This window comes from Mustela nigripes, chromosome 1 (assembly GCF_022355385.1).
Source record: "Mustela nigripes isolate SB6536 chromosome 1, MUSNIG.SB6536, whole genome shotgun sequence".
NCBI lineage: Eukaryota > Metazoa > Chordata > Mammalia > Carnivora > Mustelidae > Mustela > Mustela nigripes.
The window spans coordinates 81,179,630-81,206,363 of record NC_081557.1 but is presented as its reverse complement, the minus strand read 5'-3'; the positions used below and the strand labels follow the sequence as shown (position 1 = coordinate 81,206,363).

The 26,734-nt window shown below is 36.4% G+C and overlaps 1 protein-coding gene across 3 annotated transcripts in view; it reads right to left on the bottom strand.

Moving 5' to 3' along the window:
* Window positions 1–26,734, bottom strand: part of ARHGAP32 (Rho GTPase activating protein 32) — a 299,282-nt gene that overhangs the window by 186,861 nt on the left and 85,687 nt on the right. For 2 of the 3 annotated variants that reach the window (XM_059413910.1, XM_059413927.1), the window contains exons 2-3: window positions 3,697–3,767; window positions 2,976–3,084 (exon numbers count right to left, since the gene is read on the bottom strand). In XM_059413910.1, coding sequence (XP_059269893.1) covers window positions 2,976–3,080 — 105 coding nt within the window. In that variant the 5' untranslated portion in view covers window positions 3,081–3,084; window positions 3,697–3,767. The remainder of the gene's footprint in view (window positions 1–2,975; window positions 3,085–3,696; window positions 3,768–26,734) is intronic. The other variant, XM_059413918.1, reaches the window with a different exon arrangement.

The window sequence follows — 26,734 nt, the reverse complement described above, 5'->3', positions numbered from 1 at the left end:
TCTATCTGAAAGGTTTCAGAAAGCCTTACATCTTAAGTTACAATTATATAAGGAAGGGGCCAAAACTTGGGCCAACCCAGCCCTATGTTTGTTTTTGTATAGTCCATAAGCTAACATTTTTAAATGTATGGGGGAACAAACAAACAAAAAAAAAAGAGGATGATTATCTAATGACATGTGAAAATTACAAAAAATTCAAATATGTGTCCATAAATAAAGTCTTATTGGAACATAGCCATGCTCATTTATGTATTATCTATGGCTACTTCCATGTTAGAGTGACAGAGCTGAGTAGCTATGAGAGAGACCTTACGAGCCACTCATCAATTCATACTGCGGCTCAGCACACCATACACCGTACTATGAAGCTAGAACACAGCAGCATTGCAAGTTCCCCATGTATCACCATACCATGTGCTTAAAATCACTAATTTGTACACAATATATCAAAAATAAGCCAAAAAGAGACAAGTGGACTACCAATGTCATGCTTTTAAGACATAGGAGAATGTGGGTTTCGTTATCAAATAAGATCGCAAAAAAACTGTTTATTATGTGCTGACACTACAGCCGTGCTGAAAGAAAGAATATAGATCAAACATCACCAACTATGCACTCACCACAATATTCTCAACTCACAGGAAAACAACAATCTGAAAAGTCAAAAAACTCTAAAACGGAGTAAGTGCGTAAAGCATCACACAAAATTAAAATTTCTTCACAAAAATAAAAACAAGGCTGCATCCAGAGTAAATTCTCAAGTAGATCACTTGTCAGCAGAGCAAGGAAAGCCACTGGCTAATGGTCAATCAATTAAATCATGTTTGACTGTAGCAAAGAAATCCAGAGAAAACAAACTGATTTAAGCCTAATAGTCTTTCAGTAAATACAGGCTTGAATACGCTTGAGGGCATTGAGAGCAAAATTAAGAGTCAATATGAAAATGAGGCAAAATGATTTCAAGTGGTTTCCCTTAACTCTTGATGAGTCAACAAACGTAACCAATACTGTGAAGCTGCTAAGGAGTCAATGCAACTTTAAAGTGGCTGAAGAATTAGCCCCATGTGCAGTCTGCCTAGGACAACCACAGCTGACAATGTTCTGAAATAAATTCAACAAACATTCATTCAGTGCAAGTGGAATCTACTAAGATACTTCATGCCAATTTTGGTAAAAAATATGGGTGAAACAGAAAAAGTTCAGTTGGACCTGTTTTCGATCTCTGTTAACAAATGCTAAATGGTTTTTATAATTAAGTTTTCGCTGCATATTTGATGCTATTTCTCACTGAATCTAACCTAAAACTGCAAAGCAAAACATAGCTTATGAGAAACACTGATCAATGTTAGAATCACAATCACGAGCTGTCATACATATTTTCCAACATACCAAACGCTAAAACAAGAAGAGAGATCTCCATTACCACAAAAATTTGCAGTGAACATATTTTCTGAACTCAAACTACAGTTCCAGCAAGGTTTTCCGGAAAATGTCCACACTGCAAAATCCATTTAACTTTGCAATGGAGCAGCTTCAACCTCATCTTTAATGGGATGTTTGTAATATTATGTTATATTAAAAAGTCAATATCAAGAGAAGAATCTAATAGAATTCTATAAATGCTTTCCAAGAGAAAAATATGTTCAATTAAAATCACATGCTCATGAACTGGTTGGGATACGTATTTGGCAATTCCTGAGTGAAAAGGCATTTTCAAAAATCAAATATGTAAAAACTCATTACAGATCATCAGTGACATGAATATTTGCATTCAAATTTTGGTGGTAAGAAACATTAACTTTACTACAATTTAGTAAAATGTTATTCTTCACAAAAGGAATTTCACCATTCTTATTAACAGACCCAAACCACAAAAAGTTGTAACAGATTAAATGTGTATCTCAAACCATCATGTATAAAACTACACTGAATAGGATTTTTCTACCCAATCCCCAATAAAAAGTGCTTTTCCCAAAAAAAAAAAAAAAGTGCTTTTCCAGCATTTCAGTAAATGTAACTCCATTCTTCAGGTTGATTAAGCCAAAAAATGTAGTCAGCTTTAACATCTCTTTAGCTCACTCTCTAACATCCCACTAATCCACAAAAACAGTAGGTTTTATCTGCAGAACTCTCTCTAGAATCTAACCATTTTTCACCTTATCTACCATTCCAGTTCAAGCTACTGTTACTGTTCACCTATAATAATAACCTTCTAACTGGTCTTATTTCTTCTTTTGCCTCCCTTTTTAGCCTATTCACAGAAATCAGAGACTTCCTTTAAAATTTTAAGACAGATCATGTCACTTTTCAGCCAAAAATCCTTCAATGGTTTCCCATCTCACTCAGCAAAGAAACCAAAGTCTTTATAAAGTACCACAGGAAACTACATGATCTGCTCTCTATCCACCCAAACCACTCTCTGGCCTCATCTCCTTCTACTTTCCCCTGGCTTGTTCAATTTCAGCCACATGTCCTACTTGCGTTTCCTCCAGCTTACTTTTTATTCCTATGCGATAGCCTTTAACTTGTCCTTCCAATGCCTAAAATGATGCTTCCAGATAAGCACACTACTCACTCCCTCACATCCTTCTGCTCAAATTTTACCTTCTCCCAGAGGCCTTCTGTGGCCTCTATTATAAAGCTACCAACCATCCTTTCCCACATTATCCTACCACTCTGTAACTCCACTACTCTGCATAAATTTCTACAATAGCACCTACCATCATTTGACATACTATATACTTAATTATTTCCGTCTCCTCTTAAACCATTAAAATATAAGCTGCATGAAGTCAGGAAGCTGGTGTGTTTTGCTCAGGGCTCTGCACACATTGCTTAGAAGAGATTATTTGCTCAATAGCTACTTTCTGAATAAAATAAGAAAGCAACACTAAAAAAGTTCGTAAGGATTCATCAGTTCCTTCTCCTTATAGAAGTAAACTATATACACATATATATGCATAAAACTGATTTACCATCGTGCTAAGTGTTTCTTCCCAATCAGGCCGCTCTCGAGGGTGAACATTTCTATGTAGTTCTGGGACAAAATCATCCTCCTCAGAATGTACCGAAGACTTCATCTTCCTAGAGATAAAAACACGAGAGACTATGGTAAGAAGTCCCAACTGTATGAAAACCTTCCAGTAATTATAATTCAAAAAATAGAAAATTATGTCAGATTTGAAGTTTAATTAACAGCTTTAGTGGTTAGTACTGATTCCCCATTTGTACTCTGGCCTTCAGGTATCTTTCCTAATGTACCTAATACCCACTTTTATTCCGAAAGATAAATGTAAAGTTAATAATATTGTAATTCTCATGGTCTGTGGTAATTATTATGTAAGACTGATTTTATCTGTTTAACCCAGTAGGAACCTAGAAAAGATTTGCAACAGCCACCAATATTAATGGAACTGTGCTAAGCATTAGTAAAATTCCAGGATTAGTAAAATTCTAGGAATATAGCCTAAGAAATTCCAGGAATATACACTCTCAAGAACAACAATGAAGGCTAAACAAAACATATGAAACAACTTTTCTAAAGGCACAGGAAAGCAATCAATACAAGTAGGAGCTCTGGGGCTACATTCTCTGAGAGCTTACAAAGCAAATTCCACATTTAAATATTACTTTTGTATAAGAGATTTTCTAAATCAATAATGAAAATAAGGCCCAAGCATAATATTGTAGGCTTACTGGACTAAGCTGGCAGAGGTTGTAAGCTGCAGTTGCCAAAGCAGATGGGGCTTCAGTGTGACAAATGACCCCTAAAAAGACGTGTAGAGAAAGAACCCATAAATCTACATGGAAATTCCCCTGAAACCATTAATTAATACCAGAGCCTACAAGTATGCAGGACAAGATGCTGAGAAACCTATCCAAAAAACGGCTGATAGGCAACTAAAGAGCCAATAGGACATTTCTGCAGCCCAGTCATGCTGTAGAGATGAAGGCTGGCAAGCAAGCACTGTCAAGATGGAGGAGCATTGAAAAAAGAAAAGAAACCCTGGGCTCCTGAGACTCCAGAAAAGCCATGCCTTAGGAGTAAGGACAAACTAGCAATATATGAACTCTAATAAATCCAAAAACCAAGACTTTATAGCATTAGAACTGCCAGTTAAAAAATAACAATAATAATAACTCTCTTCAGAGGAAAATAACATTCTACAGACCCTCTGCAAATATTTTACCCAATCTAGTATCCAATAAACATTACAAGGCATGCTTTAAAAAAATTAAAAATAAATTTTAATTAACATAAATCAGCAAAAATTGGGGAAAAAGTCAAAACAGAGACTCACATTTGTTTCAGACTTTAAAATTATCAGAAAGGGACTTTAAAATGCTTATGATGGAGTTCTGCCTTCTGCTTATGATGTAGTGAAAGCTGTAAAAAGCATTGCATCCAGCCAAACAAGACAAAAGGAAAGATAACCTAAGAAATCATAACTTTCTTGGATATATCAGAAAACTGAGGCAACCAGCTAGTCTGAACACTAAAGACAGGACTCTCCATGATGAGCTGGTTCGCAAGCAATTATTGCTTAGAGCAAAGCAGGAAAGAAGACAGAAGCTAGTAAGAAGAAATCAGTTAAATTCTCACCAAGTTTTATCAAGTTTTAAATCAAAACTAAAAACATTTATGATTATTACATTCAATAACATTTTTTAAAACTAGATGAAAAGATTAAGAATTTTAAGAGACAATTGGAATCTGCAAAACAATCAAATGCCCATCCTGAAATTGAAAAATGCAGCATCTGAAATTAAGAAGTCACTGAATGGGTTTAACAGAACAACTGATATGGCTAAAGAGAGAATTAGTGAACTAGAAGACAGCTCAGTAGAAAATATCCACCCTGGCGCAGACAAATAAAAAAGAGAAATACACAAAACAACACAAAACATGAGACTTGACTAAGAAGGTCTCAAATATGTCTAAATTAGAAAATCAGAGACAAGGGAGATGATGAAAAAGAAAACAAGACAACAGCAATATTTGAAAAATAATGGCTAAAATGTTTTCAAAACTTTCAGAAGTCATCAAGTAGAGATTCAAAAAGTCCAATGTCCATTAAGCAGGATAAAAAAAAATTCAACATATCTTACAACTTATTAAAATACCCCAAATTTACTTAAAAAACAAAGTACTACTTGAAATTCTTAAAAGCAGCCAGAGAATAAAAGACAGGTTGACTTCAAAGACACAACAATAACAATGTAGGAGGACATTTCGATGGAAATGAAAAGACAATGGAGTAAACCTTCAGCATAGTAAGAGGAAAAAATAGTGCCAAACTAAAATCCTCTAACATCATTCATTAAGTCATCCATTAAAAAGGCAGGGAAAATGGGGTGCCTGGGTGGCTCAGTTGGTTAAGTGTCTAACTCTTTGTATCAGCTCAGGTCTTGATCTCAGAGTCAGGAGTTCAGGCTCCACATAGTGGGCATGGAGTACACTTAATTAAAAAAAAAAGTAGGGGAAATAAGTTATTTTCAACAAAAGCTGAAAAAATTTATCATCAAGAAACCTACAATAAAAGAAATAGTAGAGTTCTTCTGACTGAAGGAAACTGAGCCTTCAGTCAGAAAACTACAGAAATTTATGAAAAGCACAAGGAAAAAGTGAGAAAGTATAAGTAAATAATGGTTTACAAACTGACACAGAAATAAAAACAGTGTCCTATAAGTTTTATAATAGACATAAAAAAAGCACAAAGGATAGGAGAGACATATGCAGTCAATTAATACAGAAATTCTCAATTGGGTAGGAAATGAAATAAGCACTATTTTAGAAATGAATATGGTTTGATCTTCACAGTAACTATTAGAATAATAGTAAATAAATGTATAACTAAAAACCTAAAAACAGAAAATCTTTCAGAATAAAGCATATCTGATTAACCCAGAAGAAAGCAGAGAAAGGAAGAATAAAGGTACAAAGAATGAATAAGACAAATTAAAAAATAAGTATGAAGGTGGCAGAATTCAATTCAAACACATTATTAATAATTATTAAAGTGACCAGACTAGTTAACAAGCATGTGGAGCAACTGGAACCTTCATTTATAGCTTGTAGGAATTGAAATTGTGCAGCCACTATAGAAAAAGTTTGGCAGTTTCTCAAAATACTAAATAGAAAATACCATATAATTCAGCAATTCCATTTCTAGATATTTAACAAAGAAAAATAAAAACATAGGTCCACCATGAATTTATACATGAATATTCATACCAGTATTCTTTATAATATACAAAAAGTAGAAACAACCAAAATGGTAATTACCTGCAGAATGGACAAACAAAATGTACCAATCTATATAATAAAATATTATTCAACCATAAAAACAAAAAGAATGAAATCCTGATTCATGCTACCATGAGAATGAATAGTTAAAACATGCTAAATGAAAGAAGTCAGACACAAAAGACCGTATGTTTTATTATTGCATATATATAAAATGTCCAAAAATAATAAAATTCACAGAAGACAAAAGTATACCTGGTGGCTGCCATGGGCTGGGAAGAGGAAGACATGGAAAATTATCACAGGCATACCTCATATCATTTCTCTTCATTCTATGACACTTCACAGATACTGCATTTTTTTAAAAATTGAAGGTTTGTGGAAACCCTGTGTCAAGGTAAGGTATCAGCACCATTTTTCCAACAGCATTTGTTCACTTCATGTCTCTGTTACGTTTGAGTAATTCTAGTAGTTCAAACTTTTTCATGGATATTGTATTTGTTATGGTGATCTGTGATCTATTATCTCCGATTTTATCGTAATAATTGTTCTGGGATGCCACCAACTATGGCTACACAAGATGCCAAACCTAATAAATGCATTTTTCTGATCCCTCCACCAACTGGCCATTGTGTTCTGACTGCTCCACCAACCAGCCATTCCCCCCATCTCTCTCCCTCTCTTCATACCTCCCTATTCCAAGACAAAACAATATAGAAATTAGGCCAATTAATAACTCTAAGATAGCCTCTAAGTGTTCAAGTGAAAAGGAGAGTCAAATGTCTCTCACTTATTTATTTATTTTTTTGTTTGTTTGTTTGTTTGTTTGTTTGTTTTAGAAAAGGAGAGTGAGAGGGAAAGGCAGAGGGCAAGGGAGAGAGAGAATCTTATAGCAGGCTCCACACCCAGCACAGAACCCAATGCGGGGCTTGATCTCACGACCCTGAAATCATGAACTGAGCCAAAATCGAGTCAAATACTTAAGCGACTGAGCCACCCAAGCAGCCCCTCTTTTCCCCAAATGTCTCTCACTTTATATCAACAGCTAGAACTTATTAAGTTTTGTAGAGAAATTTTGTCAAAAGCCAGGATAAGCCAAAAGCTAGGTCTTGTATGCCAAACAGCCAAGTTATGAATGCAAAGGAAAAATTCTTGCATTTCCTACTCAAATGAACACATGGATGATTAAAAAAGCAAAACAGCCTTATCACTCATATGGAGAAAAATTTAGTGGTCTGGATAGAAGATCAAACCACCCACATTCCCTTAAAACCAAAGCCTAATCCAAAGCAAGGCCCCTAACTGTCTTCCATTCTGTGAAGGCTGAGAGAGAGGAGGAAGCTACAGAAGAGTCTGAAACTAGCAGAAGTTAATTCATGAAGTTTAAGGAAAAAAGCCAGCCATCTCCATAACAGTGCAAAATGAAGGAGCAAGTGCTAATGCAGAAGCTGTAGCAACTTACCCAGTAGATTTACCGAGGATAATTAGTGATAGTGGACACACTAAACAACAGATTTTCAATACAGACAAAACAGCCTTAAATTGGAAGAAGATGCCATCCAGAACTTTCATAGCTAGAGAGGACAGGTCAATGCTTGGCTTCAAAGCTTTAAAGGACAGACTGGCTCTCTTGTTAGGAGCTAATGCAGCTGGTGACTTTAAGTTGAAGCCAGTACTCATTTACCATTCTGAAAATGCTAAGACCCTTAAGAATTATACTAAATCTACTCTGCCTGTGCTCTGTAAATGTAATAAAAAAAAAAAAAAAAAAAAAAAAAAAAAAAAAAAAAGCCTGGGTGACAGCACATCTGTTTACAACATGGTTTACTGAATATTCTAAGCCCCATGTTGAGACATACTGTTCAGATTCCTTTCAAAACATTACTGCTCACTGACAATGCATCTAGTCATGCAAGAGGTATGATGGAGATGTACAATGAGATTATTGTTGTTTTCATTCCTGTCAATACAACATCCATTCTGCAGCCCTCAGATTAAGGAGTTATTTTCTTTTTTTTTTTTAGATTTTATTTATTTATTTGACAGACAGAGATCCAAGTAGGCAGAGAGGCAGGCAGAGAAAGAGGAGGAAGCAGGCTCCCCACTGAGCAAAGAACCCGATGCGGGGCTCGATCCCAGGACCCCGAGATCATGACCCAAGCTGAACGCAGAGGCATTAACCCACTGAGCCACTCAGGTGCCCCAAGGAGTTATTTTCAATTTTCAAGTCTTATTGGTTAAAAAATACATTTCATAAGGCTCTAGCTGCCATAGAAAGTTAATTACTTCATTATGGGCAAAAAAACCTGAAAATCTTCTGGAAAGGATTCAACATTCTAGATGCCATTAAGAACATTCATTTGATTCACTGGAAGAAGTCAAAATATCAACATAAACAGGAGACTGGAAAAAGTTTTTTCTAACCCTCATAAATGACTCTGAGGGACTGAAGACTTGAAGTAACTAACTACAGGTGTGATGGAAAGAAAAGAAAACTAGAATCAGAACTAAACCTAAAGATGGGACTGAACTGCTGCAATCTCGTGATAAAACTTGAACAGGTAAGGAGTTGCTTTTACAGAGGAGCAAAGAAAGTGCTTTCTTGGGTGCCTGGTGGCTCAATGGGTTAAGACTCTGCCTTCGACTCAGGTCATGATCTCAGGGTCCTAGGATTGAGCCCCGCATCGGGCTCTCTGCTCAGCAGGGAGCCTGCTTCCCTTCTCTCTCTCTGCCTGCCTCTCTGCCTACTTGTGATCTCGCTTTGTCAAATAAATAAATAAATAAAATCTTTAAAAAAAAAGAAAGAAAGAAAGAAAGCGGTTTCTTGAGATAGGATCTACTCCTGATGAAAATTCTGTTAACATTGTTGAAATGACAACAGAAGACTTTGATTATCCCATAAACTTAGTTGACAAGGCAGCAGCAGGACTTGAGAGGACCAACTCCAGTCGTGAAAGAAGTTCTACTGTGGTTAAAATGCTATCAAACACCATCACATGCAACAGAGAAATCATTCATAAAAGGAAAACTGAATCACTGAAGCCAAGTTCCATGTTGTCTTTTGTCAAAAAAGTTGCTACAGCCACCTCAACCTTTAGCAACTACCACCCTGATCAGCCGGCTGCCGCTGAGGCAAGACACTCCATCAGCAAAAAGATTACAACTTGCTTAAAGTTCAAATGATGAGTAGCATTATTTAGCAATAAAATATTTGTTAACTAAGGTATGTATGTTTTTTTAGAGATAATGCTATTACTCACCTAATAAACTACAATATAGTTTAAACATAAACTTTACATGCACTAGAAAACAAAGAAATTCATTTGATTCACTTTAGTGTGATACTCACTTTATTGTGGTGGTCTGGAACCAAACCCATAATGTCTCTGAGGTATGTCTGAACTAATAAGTAAGAGATTTCTTTCTGAAATATTCAATAATTAGATAATGATAATGGTTGTGCAACTTTGTGAATATACTAAAGCCACTTAACTGTATACTTTAAGAGAGTGAATCTTACAGATGCAAATTATATCTTAATAAAAAATTAAATGGACTAAAAATTCTAATTAAAATACTCAAAGGGGAACATTTCATGGTAAAAATGTTAAGAAAACAGGGCATCTGGGTGGCTCAGTCGGTTAAGCCTCTGCCTTCAGCTCAGGTCATGGTCCCAGGCTCCTGGGATCAAGCCCCATCAAGAAGGGGCTCCCTGCTCAGCAGTGAGTCTGCTTCTCCCTCTCCATCGAACCTTCCCTCCCCCTGCTTATGCTCGCTCTCTCTCTTAAATGAATAAATAAAAAATCTTTTTTTAAAAAGTGTTAAGCATGATATAATAAAAGCAAAACCTGAAAGAACTAAAAAGAAAATAAATAAATCCACAATTACAGTTGCAGATTTTAACAGATATCTCTCAGTGACCAATAGAATAAGACAAAAAAAGTGTCCTAAGTATACAGATCTGAACAACCTACCTTTTCAACCTGAACTAGAACATTGAACCTAACAACTGCAGAATATAAGTCCTTTCCAACAGCATATTAAACATTTACCAAAAGACCATAATCTAGGCAATGAAGCAGGTCTCAAAAAATATAAGGAATTTAAATCATGAACGAAGTGTTTTGTGACCAGCACAGAACTGTACTAAAAATCAATTACTGGAGAATAACTAGAAATTCTCCCAAATGTATGGAAATTACAAAACACAATTCTGAGTAATTCATGAATTGAATACATGAAATCACAGTGAAAATGAGAACATATTTTTATCTGAATGGTAATAAAAATACAACAGATAAAAACGTGAAAGACACAACTAAAACAGCGAATTTCAGACCTCTAAGTGTACATTACTGAAAATAAGGCAAGTTGAAAGCAAATGTTCTAAGTCTCTATTGCAAAAAGCTAGAAAAAGAATAGCAAATTATTCCAAGAAAGTAGAAAGAAGAAAAAAAGTGTTTAAGTAAAAAATCAGTGAAATAGAAAGCCGACTCCTTGAAAGATTAATAAAATAGATAACACCAAGAAGTTTCATCAAGGAAAAAACAGAACACAGAATATAAACAATGAAAGGAAAGTTACAACTAGAAAGCCTACAGACAAAAAGATTCTGAGGACAATTATATAAACAACTTTATTCCATATAGGTGTGAATTTCCATTGAAATGGGGAAATTTCCTTAAGAACACAACTTACCAAAACTGAAACAAGAAACCAAATAATTGTGAAAAGGCCTATAGCTATTAACAAAGCTGAATCTGTGAGAAAACTCCAGACCCAAATGTATTCATTGGTGAGTTCTTTCCAACATTCAAGGAATAAATTAGAGCGATATTATATTCCTCCAGAGTATAAAAACAAAAGGAAGATCCCTTTTCAACCTGTTCCATGAAGTTAGGATAGTCTTCATAACAAAATGGGACAAAGACATTAATAGAAAAGAAAACTGTAGGTCAGTATTATTAACATAGCTGCAGAACTTCTAAACAAAGTAGTAACAAATCAAACCCACTGGTTTACAAAAAGGATATATAATACCATTTCCAAGTAAGTTTTAGTCCAAAATGCAAACTGTTTTATCATTCTAAAATCAACTGCTATAACTGACCATATGATTAAAATAAAGGAATAAAAACATTGTCATTTTAATAGGTAAAATTTAATACCTATTCATAATTTTTCTAGATATAGATAGATACATGAACGTTATTAAAACACACACACAAATAACATCATAGTTAATGGTGAATACTGATGCTCTCCTTATGATAGGCATGGTTAATAAGGTCATAAACAAGAGAAGAATGTCTTCTATACAACATTACACTTGATGTCTTAGTTTTTTTTTTAAAGAGGGGAGTCTGGGTGGCTCAGTGGTTAAGTGGCTGCCTCCGGCTCAGGTCATGGTCCCAGGGTCCTGGGATCAAGCCCACATGGAGGCTCCCTGCTCAGCGGGAAGCCTGTTTCTCCTCTCCACTTCCCCTGCTTATGTTCCCTCTCTCCTGTGTCTCTCTCTGCCAAATAAATAAATAAAATCTTTTTTAAAAAAAAATAAAAATAAGTACAAGAGAAAGAAAAAGAAATAAAAGGTAAAAAAATTAGAAGGGAAGGCTCCTGGGTGGCTCAGTCAGTTAAGCATTGAACTCGATGTTGCCCAGGTCTCGATCTCACAGTCTTGAGTTTAAGCCCTGCTTTGGGCTCCATGCTGGGCATGAAGCCTAACTTAGGAAGGGGAGGGGAGGGAAGAAAGGGAAGGAAGGAAAGGGAAGTAAGAAAGAAAGAAAGAAGGGAAAAATAGAATTCTCATCATTTAAAGATGACACAATGTGTTCAGCAGTTAGAATAAGATAATTCAGCAAAATCGCAGCAAAGAAGGTCAAATGCAAAAATCAAATGATTTATACATACTGTTATTATACATTTAATGGGGGGGAAGCCAAATACAATAGATAAGTAATTTACACTATTCTCCACGTAAAACTACACAGAAGTGAAAAAGAATCATTGCTGCCATCTGCAAGAAATGGATGAATCCCATAAGTGTTGAGAAGCAGAAGCCAGACAAAAGTATATGTTAATCTTAATAAATAAGTGTATCAAATCATCATTTTGACCATCTTAAGCAATATTATATGACAATTATAGCTGGGGAGGAAAGAGTACATATTGTATAATTTTATTTACATGAAGTTCAAGAACAGGCAAAACAAATCCACTGTAACAAAAGTCAGAATAATGGTTACCTCTGGGACAGGTATTGACTGGGAGGGGCAAGGGTTTTGTGGCATACTAACATTAATTTATATCTTGTTTTGGGCTGTGTTTACAGGGATATATACATTTATATAAATTCTTCAAGCTATATACTCATGATTTATGCATTTTATTATATGTTATACCTTAATAAAAGTGTAAAATAAAAGTCTGTTGGTAAATATTACACATTTTAAAAAGATTAAAATTATGTTTATATTGTATGTATTTTGTGTCATAGAACACTTAATCAACTCCATACAAACTTAATATCTATTTATTTAATTGATCCTTTTGTTCCATGCTTTTTAAACTATGAGCAAATTTTACCCTTAACATGATTATAGTTTCAAATCTAACAGAAAAGACAGAGTGTTAAGATTACCAACCATAAAACCCAAAGAATCCCATGCTTTATTTACAAATTTTCTGTAAAACATCAGATTTGAACCTGCATATTTTCAAGCAAAAGGAAAAAGGAGAAAAAAAAAAAAAAACATTCCTCAAATTATGGGAACCAGCCTCACCATCCCACTCATTTAAAAATTATTTAAATCTCTGACACACACTTTATCTTTGTATGAATCTTGTTCACAGCTTGTGAAAAATTGTACTTGACAGTGTTAAATTCCACAGAGAAGTCCAAGTGACACATTGCCTGAGAAGCGTTTCCTAAGATACTGCTTACACTTGGGCATATCTTTTCTTGATCCCTGAAGTAAAACTCCAGGCACAATAGAATTTTATATTTCTCCTTTTATTCCCTTAATCTTTGTTTGCATTCATTGCTGGTTCTTTGCTAAGTTTGGTTCTGGCTCTGTGACACTTCATGGCCAGGAAATTGTTCCCCAATGGTACAGGAAATGATTAGAAAGTCATTTTATGGTCTGAGCATGTGGTGGTATTTGACAAATAAGAGACAGGCATCTACACTCTATCACAGACAAGAGAGAACTGAGTTCATGACTCAATTTATATCTGTCTGTTTGTGAAAGAATATGACTCAATTCCACCGCAGAGAAGAGCTCTTTCCGTGGGTATCAAGTTTGATATCCTATTTATTTTACCCATGGCTGAAGTGTAAAACTGAAGATGCAAGGTGTTAGTTATGTCTGCAACTAATAGTCATTAACTGTCATCATAAGGAGTAATATATCTTCCTACCTTCAGAGGATTTAATAAATTAGATTATATAGCTGCTTAAAATATAGCATATTTTATATTTATCCTGGTTGGTTTATATACACTATTAAATGCTTATATAAACCCAGTATTCCCAGAATTCCCAGAAAATAAAGAAACTGATCTTGTAACACTAATGGAGTCAGCTGTTTGCTGAAGCCAGTGGAATTGAGTTGTAGTCACTTCCAGCTGAAAATGGCAGATATACTATAATTCTTAATAGGTATTATAATTTTATCAGACAGAAGTCCTGCCCAATTCCTAGCCATTAAGCTCCTCGCCTTATATATTCTTCCAGATTCTTTATGAATATATCTACTCATATGTAATCTTTTCATGTCTTAAGAATATATCCATAACAAATCTGAAAGCAATGTGTAAATACGGTCTTTGTGCAAAAAATGGAAGAACAATTTTATTCCTCCATTACCAGCCCACTTTTTACTGAAAAGTATATTTACACACCAATATTTTCTAATATTTCCATAGTATTCTGATTTCCATAGGAGTATATAAAGAGCTTCTTTGCTGTCTTCACAATTGTATGATATCCCACTGTGTAGATATATTCCATAATTTAACCAGTACCCTACCAATAGATTCTTGAATTATTTCCAATTGTTTAGTATTACAAGCAATGCTACAGTAAGTTTATAAACGTGTTGTTTCTACACATGTGCATGTATATCTGAAGGACAAATTCTCAGTGATGAAAAATATCCTTTTGATATATTAGCCCATGTTTCTATTGGGACAGTCTTTTCTTACCTATTTTTAGTTCTTTATATATTAAAGAGATTAGTTCCTCATCTGTAATATGAGTTCTTAGTATTTTTCCCAGGTTGTCATTTGTCCTTGCTTATTTTTTAGAATACACGTTTTATATTTCATGTAGTTAAATTTTGTAACTCTTTCCTTTATGGGTTTTGCGTCTTAAATCATAGTTCTAAAAGCCTTCCCTGGCCCCAAATTTTTTTTTAATTTTCCCATGTGTTCTTTTAAAATTTTTATGATTTCATTTAATACACTTGTATCTTTGATCATTTTGGAATTTATCCTTGCTAAGAGGCAGAACTTCAATATTTTTTTCCTACTTATGTGTATGCAGTTTCCCGCAAAGGACTTACTGAAGAGCACACATAGTCCCTATTCATTTTTGAGAAGCCATCTTTATCATATCTAAGTCTTCCTATGTGTTTGAGTGTATTTTTCGGCTTTCCATTACATCCCATTATGCTTTCTTTTCAGGTACCAGCACCACAAGGTTTTAATTATGAAGACTCTATATTACAGTATCTGGTTGCATTAGCCCTTGCTTCTTTTCATCTTCCCAAAGTTTCTTGGTAGTTATTTAACCAAGATCAACCTATTGATCAGTTTGTCTAGGTTTGTTTTTTTTTTTTAAAGATTTTATTTATTTATTTGACAGACAGATCACAGGTAGGCAGAGAGGCAGGTTTAGAGAGAGGAGGAAGCAGGCTCCCTGCTGAGCAGAGAGCCCGATGTGGGGCTCGATCCCAGGACCCTGAGATCATGATCTGAGCCGAAGGCAGAGGCTTTAACCCACTGAGCTACCCAGATGCCTCAGTTTGTCTAGGTTTTTTAAAAGCATTCTTATTATACATGAATTTATAACAAACTGACATCTTGGGGTGCGTGGGTGGCTCAGTGGGTTAAAGCCTCTGTCTTCAGCTTGGACCACAGTCCCAGGGTCCTGGGATTGAGCCCCACATTGGGCTCTCTGCTCGGCAGGGAGCTTGCTTTCCCCCCTCTCTCTCTCTCTGCCTGCCTCTCTGCCTCCTTATGATCTCTCTGTGAAATAAATAAATAAATAAATTCTTTTTAAAAAAAAAAAAAGAAAAATAACATCTTGATGATACCGACTATTCCCAGCTATGAACAAGGTGTATCTTTTCATTTCTCCCAAACTTCTTTTATGTCCTTCAGTAATGCTTTATATTTTCTTCAAATACATCTTAGTTTCTCACTAAGTTTATTTCTGGGTATTTTATTTTTGTTCTTAAAATTGGCACCTTTTCACATCTTCTAACTAGTTACTATCTGATAACGCTATTTTTAGCGCTGTTCTGCAGGTAGGAAAATGCATTAACACATCTCAGTCACTCCAGATTTGGCAGACTGTTTTCTCCTGGAAGTTTCCACTTTATATCCTGCAGAAGACACTGAAACATGCCATTCACGTCTCTAGAGACCCACTAGACTGGATAACAGACACCAAGATTTGGCCTCACTGAATGCTCTCTTCAGAGGTTTCCTCTCAAAAGCCATGGAAAAAAGTACCAGGAGACTTCCAATTCAAGACTGCACATATGTTAAGAAACTAACCTCTACGTCTCTGAAAAGTCTCTGAGAGCTAAATAAAAAGAAATAAATCCTTAACAGAATGATATGGGTAGAATCAGCAGGCCAGAGATCTTGATAATCTTTTGGAAGACAAAAATCAAGTGGGCTCCTACTGACTGGTAAACCAGAGAAAAACAGGCTGAAGGAGGTTACACTCCCACTTCTCCCCACAACAAAAGAGGTATCTGCCCCCAAGGGATTAATAAAAACTGTAAAATTACTCTGTAAAGAAATTAAACCATCAATTAGGACGACTAGGGCTCCTAATGTGGGTGTCTGCACCCACAAGAAGCTCTACGCATCGTGAGACTACTAAAGAAAACAGCTGAAGGAGGCAAAGAAGGGCCGAAATCTAGCTTAGAAGTTAAAAGCATAAATTCTGTTCAGTCAGAACAAACAACACATGTACACCGAATGAATAAAGTCACAGAGCTAAAGAACACAACAGCATAAATGTATTATTTACATATGCCAGTGTATATGCTGTATCTATACTTAAAAATTATTTCCCTACTCAGACTGAATTTGGAAGATTGATTTTTTTTTTTTTTAGTGGCCCAAAGAACAAGAAATACATCAAACCAAAAAATAAAAATGTAAAGAGAAATATACATTGAGTAAAGGACGGATTAAGCAGACTTTATATGCAAGAAATAGGTTCCACAAGAAGACAATTACTGAAAACAGAGGAGAGGCAACAATTAAATAAATAATAGGTAACAAAAAATCTGTCTCAACATGAAGGCCTGAATCTGAGGAATGAAAGTCACTGAGCTCTAAGCCGAAGAACTGATGATAAAACACATGTAGGGGCGCCTGGGTGGCTCAGTGGGTTAAGCCTCTGCCTTCGGCTCAGGTCATGATCTCAGAGTCCTGGGATCGAGTCCCGCATGGGGCTCTCTCTGTTCGGCAGGGAGCCTGCTTCCTCCTCTCTCTCTGCCTGCCTCTCTCCCTAATTGTGATCTTTCTCTCTGTCAAATAAATTAATAAAATCTTTGAGGCGCCTGGGTGGCTCAGTGGGTTAAAGCCTCTGCCTTCAGCTCAGGTCATGATCCCAGGGTCCTGGATCAAGCCCTGCATCCAGCTCTCTGCTCAGCGGGGAGCCTGCTTCCATTCCACTCTCTGCCTGCTTCTCTGCCTACTTGTGATCCCTGTCAAATAAATAAATAAAATCTTTTTAAAAAATTTTTTAAATTCAATTATTTAGATTTTTAAAAAATAATTCACCCATTTTTTTTTAACACATGTAAACTGAGCACAAAAAGAAACTGTTAGAAGCATTCAGAGAGAAAGTATGAGTTACCTATGAAAGAAAAGATGGGTAAATGGCATGAGCATATGCAAGAAGTCAGAGTATGTGGCTCACAGAACTTATGTCAACAAAGTACTCAAGAAAACATCCACCAGGAAACAAATGAGCCAGAAGAGACACATGAAGATGGAAGATGATAAGAAGGAAATAACAGTAGGCACTAAGCAATGATACATTTAATTAGATCTGAATAAATGACAAAAAAAATTAAAACACCTTAGCAAAAAAACTAGGGTTTCTGGTAGCGTAAAATATTGGTAAATTTAAGAGTATCCAAAGGGACTGAAGGCAAGAAGATGGAAAAGTATTCTGCCAATCTTGTGTTAAAAGGTGGGGAGGTAGAGAAGAAAAGAGAACCATGGTAGGAAAAAGCAGCACACCTAAGTGGAAGAAATTTTTTGATTTTCAAACAATAAAGAAAATACATATCGCAATATAAGCATGGAAAGGGAAGCTGATCATTAATGGTAAGTAAAAGTACATCAGATCTTCTAAAATTAAATATCTAGAAAGGTTTTGCTTGTTCTGATTTTAATCTTGCTAGGCTGTCACTTAATTTTTCTTTTTAAGGGAACTGACTATATTACATTTATAAACAGAGTTCTATACATTTCAGAGATTTTCATTTACTAAGTTTAAACATGCAAATGACTGCTTAAGGGAGTTTTAATGTTTAAGTTAAATATAAAGGTTAACGAAAAATTGGTTTTTAGGAGCTTAAATAAATAACCTGATGGCCAGAACTCTCATATAGTTGTATATAGTTTCTCTACTCTAGGGCCCTTCTTAAACATCAAAAAACTCATACAGATAAATACAAGAAAGGTTCACCTTGGATTCCATCCCAAAGAATTTAATTACTGAAATACCAAGAAAGCCTTGTACCAGCATGCCTCATAGTTAAGACAAGATTTATTTCACAGATTATAAAGACAGCCTAAAGGCTAAACTCCACTACCACATAAAATTTTCTGAGATTAAGTGATGTTCACATCAGACTTTGCAGATCACAAAATAAATTTATTATCCTTATGACATTGGTAAGAGTATGTTTGGTAAAAATTATATTTTATGTTGTAAGAATATATTAAGGGCTAATTTATAATCTAGATCATAAATCCAGTGTTACAGAATATCACTTTTTATATATACACATCTTTTTTCACATCATATACAACAGATTATTAAAATGCCTATGAAAAGCCATAGACCATAAAATAGACCTGGGTTGGGATACTGGTAATATAGGTCTTTGGTTAATTGTTAATGCTACCTCTCCATCCTTCCAGGCTCATAAAAACTGACTGGGATGGTGGAGGGGCGCCTGGGTGGTTCAGTCGATTAAGCATTCGACTCTTGATCTCAGCTCAGGTCTTGATCTCAGGATCGTGAGTTCAAGCTCTGTGTTGGACTCCACATTGGGTATGAAGAGCATACTTAAAAAAAAAAAAAAATTGCTGACTGGGGATCCCAAAATCAATAATTTCTGAAGACAACAAAAGAAGAGTCATGGTATTAAAAGCTGGGAATTGTGAAATAGCTTTGTGGGCTTCCAGAGAAATTTAGCCAATCAAAATAAATCATTCTAGATCTAAAAGAAAAGCAAGAACCTAGAAGAAATATAATATCATATTCTAAGCCATTGTTACCTATTTGGACTGCTGCAGTATGTTCTAACTCACAGTATCATTTCATATAAGGCAGAAAATTAATAAAGCAACCAACTAACCAATCAAGTACATGAACTACTATTAGTTTTATGATGCTATAAACCAATAGCGACATTAAAAGAATTTAAAATATGTTCACCAAATCATCTAGTTTAACTGAAGTTGGAAGTTTCCCACTTAAAATCACATTATTATGGAGATTCAAGCAAAGATCTGATTGGGGTATCTGGGTATCTACAGACTGATTCTAGAAGTACATAGTTCTGTGGGGCACCTGAGTGGCTCAGTTCACTGAGCAAGAGACTCTAAGCTTTGTCTCAGGTCATGATCGCCAGGTTGTGGGATGAAGCCCATGTGCTCATTGTAGACTCTGCTTGGAATTCTCTCTCTCTCCCTCTGCCCCTCCCTCTGCTCATGCTCTAAATTAATTAATTAATTAAAATAAAAGTACACAGTTCTAAAGATGTGGTTCAATTTTTCACTGTATCATCTGGGTTTTGAACTACATGTCACACTTGCCAGTCTATGTATGTGTCAATAATACTAGAAAAGATTCAAGCAGATTATATGATAAACATTTCTAACCTTAAATGCCAAAGAACCAGAACCTTTCATGACCATGAGTTAGTAATAATTGCTAGGTGTGCTGGAGGTCGAATCTCTGAAAGGTCACATTTACTGTATGCATTAGTTCACTTCTGTGTTCATCATATACACATCGCCATCTCAAAATCCCTTAATAAGAAGAAATTTCAGAACTAAGATGTCAGCTTAAAAGTCTCTTAAAAGTTATTACTTACCAGAGAATAACATTTAGCAGCTAAATATTTCACTAAAGTCGTTCACTTTCAAATTCAATTACACCTGGTTTCAAAATTTTGTTCTACCATATGCTTACAATGTTGGTCTATGTGTGACTTTCTAAGTGACAATTTCTTCATCTGGAAAATGGGAAAAATATTACCTACTCTATAGGACTGATAAGTGACATACTGTATATAACATATATTTGGCTTAATACACTGCATACAACAACTCCAAAGTTAAATTTTTCATTTTTAAAACTTTTTTCAAGATTTTATTTATTTATTCATGAGAGAGAGGCAGAGGGAGAAGCAGGATCCCCAAGGAACAGGGAGCCCAATGAGGAACTTGAAACCAGAACCCTGGGATCATGACCTAAGCCAAAGACAGCCACTTAACTGACTGAGCCACCCAGGTGCCCTTTTAAAATAATTAAAACATCTCTGCTTTTCTTTTTCTGCCTCATATTCCTCTTACTTACTTACAGAAGGGCTCTTTTCATGATCCTTAAGGACTATTCTATTCTAAGGACTACGACAATCTCTAATGTTCTAATCAAAGAACTATTTTAACAGTGATAATGGTAGGTAGTAATTTCACTCTACAAATCAGAAATCAGAAAATGAGAGATTTGTGACTCAGTGGTAGACAAGTTTGAACTATTGCTATGAAGGAAACTGGGCAATGTTCCACAATACTAGAATGTTAGAAAAAGTATCCTTTCTTCCAACCAAGTCTAAAAATAAACTCCATTCCAAAACCTACTGGACAAATATGAATGCCCCTCTGTGAGTGCTTCCTCCTAAAGCAGATAATAGCTGGAAACTCCACAAACCTACACCACAGGTATGGTCTGACTTTATCAGTCATGGTGTCTCAAATGACACAGTGCTATTTTTCTAAGAATCAATTTAAAACTAGATTAGAAACCACTGAGAGATAAAGAACAGTACACAATCCTTTGCCCTAGCGGGGTGTGCGTGTGTAAATGAAATTAACTAGAATATAAAGAATGACAGTTTGATTTAACGTGTATTAGCACAGATTTTTAAAAGAAATACATGAAGACTTTTCTGTATATTTTCTTTATTACTAAATTGCTTTTACTAAAATAATTTTCATACATAACACTGAGTCTACTATTTGGTTCTCTGAAGGTTACAGCAACAACTCCTACCATCCAACCCTTCACCTTCAACACCCACACGCGCATTTTTTCTGTTAGGCATTTTAGCTGGAACGCTGCTGTGAATGTGGCAAAGCACTGTGCGGCTGCATTTCCTCAGGTCTTAACAGGTGAGAAACACTACATGACATGGGCCTTACCCAGATCTCTTCTTGCACTTTCAAATAATTTAAAATCAAACCTCAAAGATGTATTTGGTCTGGGAGAGCCTTGATGATATTCAGATATGAAAGATCACTATAAAAAGGACCAATGCCCTATGGTGTGTCATGGTTTCCTAAAACAGTGCAAGCAATAGAGTTCAGTTTCTCAGGATGAAAATGCTATCACAGAGTCTTGAGGAAAAGAAAGCTCAATCTTGCACAGATTTTTTTTTTTTTTAATTTAAGTCAGAAGAAAATCCAGACAGGCTCCTGCTGCCTAACAAGTAAATCAAGGATGACAGTACCAAATCTATTGCAACAACAAAGTCTAGGTTGTCTCTTCCTTTGACTAATATCCCAAAATAACTTTTATAATTTTAACACCAAGTCAAACAGGTTTAATACCAACAAAATAAATACTTTATTTTTCCTAACTGTCCATGAGACACTGACCATATTATAAAGAATATATGCAACATCAGCATATCTTGGGAGAGAAGCTTACTCAAATAAGAAAGGCCAAATAAAATTATGGGAAGAATGAGAAAGTTTATACAAAAAAAAAAAAAAAGAATTTCATATGTTAATAGTACATTTTCAGACTTTGTACTAAACTTTTCTACAAATTTAAAACATTCTTATTCATTTTAGCCATGGAGTGGCAAATTTAATGTGGGTTACCAAGACTTCCTTATATTCAATCCTTTCTGCCATTTATCCTAGACTTTACTTTTTTATTTTATTTTTTTTAGATTTTACTTACTTATTTTGGAGAGAGAGGGTACAAGGGAGCACAAGCGGGGGGAGAAACAGAGGAAGAATGAGAGAATCTCAAGTAGACTCCGCACTGAGCACTGAGCCTGCCTCAATCCCAGGACCCTGAGATCATGACCTAAACTGAAATTAAGAGACAGGAGCTCAACCGACTGAGCAACTCAGGCACTCTTACCCTAGACTTTAAAAACCAAATCTGTGGATAAAGATATTAACTTGAGAGAGACTCTTTTTGAACTTTAAACGTAAAGATAAGATCTGATGTAAATAATGGTATGTTCACCTACCCAAGTACTCACAGGTAAAATTATATAATAGATGTTTAATTGCTCGTGTGGGTGTCAATGATAATATGTAGAACAAACTTCTTCAAGAGATGATTTAATAACTCTAAAAGAATGAATCTGCTAACCCTGTTTGAAAAAAAAAAAAAAGTCTCCTAAAATTTGTAACAGAATTAATAAACCAATGGCACTGTTTCCACAAGCAGGGTAAGACCTCTTTCTTCACTAGTACTATCACACTTTGAGATCTGCTTAATCAGGAGGCATTCCCTAAAAACTTCAGTTATGAAGTTACAAGTAGAAATTCAAAGCCAAGAAAGATTCCCAAGAGGAGAAGGAGAGTGAGATATAAGGTCAGAGATAAGAACAGGGATCAAAGCCATGAAATAATTAATTTGTACTTATAGTCCAAATGTTTCATACACATGAATAAGACAACAAAAGCATCCATGCATGTAGGGGCATATATACACAAACATTGAAAAAAAAAAAGCAAAGGAAAAAGGAAGAAAAACGTACTACATTCAAATTCAGATCAAATCTATTAGGTACAAATCAGACACAGGAAGGAGTGGTAGATAGTTCATTCATTATGAGTCTCTACTTGAAATTCCTGAAACGCTACTACAAAACCTGTCTAACACCTTCTCTTCCTGGTGTTCTAACAAGTCATTTAAAATGCATTTTATAAGCTCAGGGCATGTTGTGGAATGAAGAGTGCTATGTACAACTAGAAACCTGTTCTTTTCAGCTTCAAACCTTCCCCCCAGAGAAAAGACAATCTTACCAGAAAAGAGATTTAAAAATAGAGAAGATCGGAAAGGAGTGCCGTGGTAGAGGGAGTGGACAGAGAAACAAAGGTGAGAAGGGAGAGCTGTGAATTCCATAATTACCTGAAGTTGTCTTCCCTCTCTCCCTCTTCACTGCCAGGCATCTCGGTTAAAACTTCAGAATCCAACCAAAAGACACTATCATCTCCTGAAATGCTACTCTCACTTTCAGTCTCCATCTTGTAGTCAAAAAATTTAAACCTCAAGGCATGGAATAAAGACCACCACCAACGTTCAAGGTGTTCAGCTCTGTTTATGTGTGGCTGATACACAGCAATATGTGATCATGCCGGGCCACAGTCTATTACGTGCTATTTTAATTACAGTTGGGGTAAAGACAGGAAATCACACATAGCACACTCACTGCCTCTGACTGCTCTGCACCTGGGACACCCAGGCCCCTCCCACTGCCTCAGGCTCTGTGACCTACATAATCAAACTCAGAACCCAAATCAAGGTGATTTTTCACTAATTATTGATTTAATAACAATTTTTCTCTACACAAGTCTCCAGTTACTAAGTTAAAAACACATTTTCAAAGTGCAGGATTTTCTTATTTTGCTATTTCAGAATTCAGAAAGGTAAACAGAAAACTGGAAAGACTAACGCTATATGTAAAAGTCTCCTGGGCCAACCACAATGAGAGGGAGGCACAGTTACAGACCTCACAGTTGAGGAGGATCACAATTCAGAGCGAAGAAAAGCATGCTGCAGGGACCTGCCCGACTTCATGCCTTCTAATACTACACCCATCTTTCCTTCCCCGCAGTAATAACTGCCAGAGACACCTTGCTCAGGTATCCAAAATGCGACCTAACAGCCGCCAGGCTTGTCTGTGACCTTTTAAAGATAGATAAGTACGTACATACATACATACATACATACGTATCCACTCTAAGGTTAAGGGCCTGGAAGATTACATTAAACAAAAGCATGCAACATTTTTACACATCATTTAAACTGCAGACGCCCATGGTAGCCATAAAATGACCTGCTGGGAAATGAGGGAAAAGTATAGCATCTGTAACACGGGCAATGACACAGCTGTTCCTCAGGAAACAGCCACGTTGGTACCAACCCCTGACATGTCAGCTACTCATCTTTTCGCCCAGCAATTTCCCTTCTAGGAAACCACTTTATTTTCACAGGTAGAAATAAGGAATGAACAGAAATATTCAGGGCAGTAAGATTTATAACAGCAAAAACCACCTAACTTGCTCATTTAACAGAAAACTGGATAATCGAATTATGGACTCTCCACAGAATGGAAGGCTGTACAGATGGGGGAACGAGAAACACAAGGCAGCCCTACTGGTCATGACAGGACACAAACCCTAAGGCACATTATTAAGGCAAAGAAGAAAGAGGTAAAGGTGTACCACAGGATATATGAAATGCTACCATTCCCATTTGCAAAGAGGAGGAAGGAGAAATACACAGGACTACGTGTGCAGAATATACACAGGACAGCACCCGTGACAGCTGCCATCTCCAAGGGCAAAACGTAGCGAGAAGATGACCGCAGATGACCGCGAGGGAGACAGGTTTTCACTGTATCATGCACACACCACCCTCGCAAAATAATAACTAATTTTAACGTAGTCTTTTATATTCCCCTAGCAAAGAATCAGATTTTTAAGTGCTATTTTAAGTATTTAGGTCTTTTTTTCCTCCTAAACAAATCTAACCCCTTTAATGTGTTTCATGAATCCTATGTACCTTTCCTTTTAACTACTTTTTTTGCTCTTTCATTGCTGTCATTGATTGCCTCACCTCTTCAACTCCTTTCAAACATGAAAACGTGAACTGTAAGCAGAACTTTTACAGAGACTCCTGAGGACAGTCTGACCAACATAGCTCACTCAGGAAATCACCTTTTCTAGTCCTGGGGCCACTGCAGAACTGTCCTCCCCAGACACCTCTGCTGCAGTGACAGCCTTTGATCCCACCAATCTGACCAGTGCACCAAGACCTTCCACAGGTCTCACAGTTTTGACTCTATCAGTTCAAAACAGTTTTAACTTCAAAATCAACATGTTCTGTTCCCTTCTTCAGTGCTAACTAAGGCAGTGAACAGCAGGGAGCATGTCTTAAGGCACACAGTGGAGTCAATCACAGGGGCTACCAAAAACTGAGAAGACTCCATATTCCTGAAGACCACAACTGCTTTAACTCCTTTTTCCCCTGGTTGGCTTAAAACCTGACCAGGCTTCACTTCTCCAACAAACTTTTGTGGGGCACAAGTCTCTGATCTAAACAGAAGCCATCATGGAGAGTTTAGAATCAAATGAGTCTTCATCATCTACTGACCAAGAGGTAAGGAAGACATGGGATAGGGAAGTTCCTAAGTCTACCACAGCAAGAGGAAGAGGAATTTTCACAACAGTTTAAGAATTAGATGCATTTTTTTTCAAGAGAAATATTTTTAAAGTGGCTTAATTTCCTAGTAGCAGTAGTAATAATAACAGCAAACATACACTGAGTACTTAATTGCCAAACATTGTGGGCCTTACAAAATTAATTATAATTTATTATGTAATTCTCATACATAGGAGCTATTATAATCCTCATATTAAAGGTAAAGAAATTGAAGTTAGCATAATGATTTGTCCAGGGTTATTCACTTTGTAAAGTTTGTAATTAAAGTACTTTTTAAAAATCTACCTAAAATCTAACCACCATGTAAAATAATATTTCTGTGAGGAAAATATGTGGCTTTCAATATGATCTACATTTAGCTCACCAGACTGATCCGCTCTCATCTCGTAATTCTGTTGTATACTGACAACCTGCGTTCACTTCTACACAGCACCCTCCACACATCTGGGTGGACTACAAAGAAAGGGTGCACACAGGGATCACGAAACAAAGCAGCAGCAGAGCAGCAAGAGAACTGAGGTCCTGATACTCCCATTTCAGTGCTCCTTTTCCCACACTTTAAATTAGAATTCATTTTATCAATTCTGTTCAAAACATAGCAAAGGCTCAATAAATATCTCCTGAACTGGGCACCAACCTTTGGTCACAGATTGCGTCACAACTGTGACTCTAAATAGATACAGATACACCAGGGCGCCTGGGTGGCTCATTGGGTTAAGCATCTGCCTTCAGTTCAGGTCATGATCTCAGGGTCCTGGGATTGGGCCCCACATCAGGCTCTTTGCTCAGCAGGAGCCTGCTTCTCCCTCTCCCTGCTGCTCCCCCTGCTTGTACTCTCCTCTATCAAATAAATAATATCTTTAAAAAAAAAAAAGAACTATGAAAAAGAGATGTTCAGGTGATTCTCTTCAAGGAGCAGAGAAGAGGCTTAGGCTAGAGGATTCCAGAATCCCTTCCAGGAATACGCCTTGTCCCCTCCATGGCTTCAGAAGGAAAATTGGTGACGGAGTCCCTTCACGGTAGATTCCTGAAGCAAGAGGTCTTGGACTGAGTTGGACCAAGTGACCTGAATAGCCTGATCTCACTCTGTTTCACCTCCCTGTGTGACACCAAGACTGTCACCGACTCTCTCTGGCCCTCAGTTTCCTCCTCCTCCTCCTCTCAAGATGTGCACCTATGGCTGGGGGTCCGTGTGCCTGACTAGCTCTCTGATTCTGAGCATGGAACTCCCAGAGTTCCAGAGAGTTCCCGGGGGGTGGGGGGGACGACACATCATCCCTGAACCGGGCAGCAGTGCCTATTGG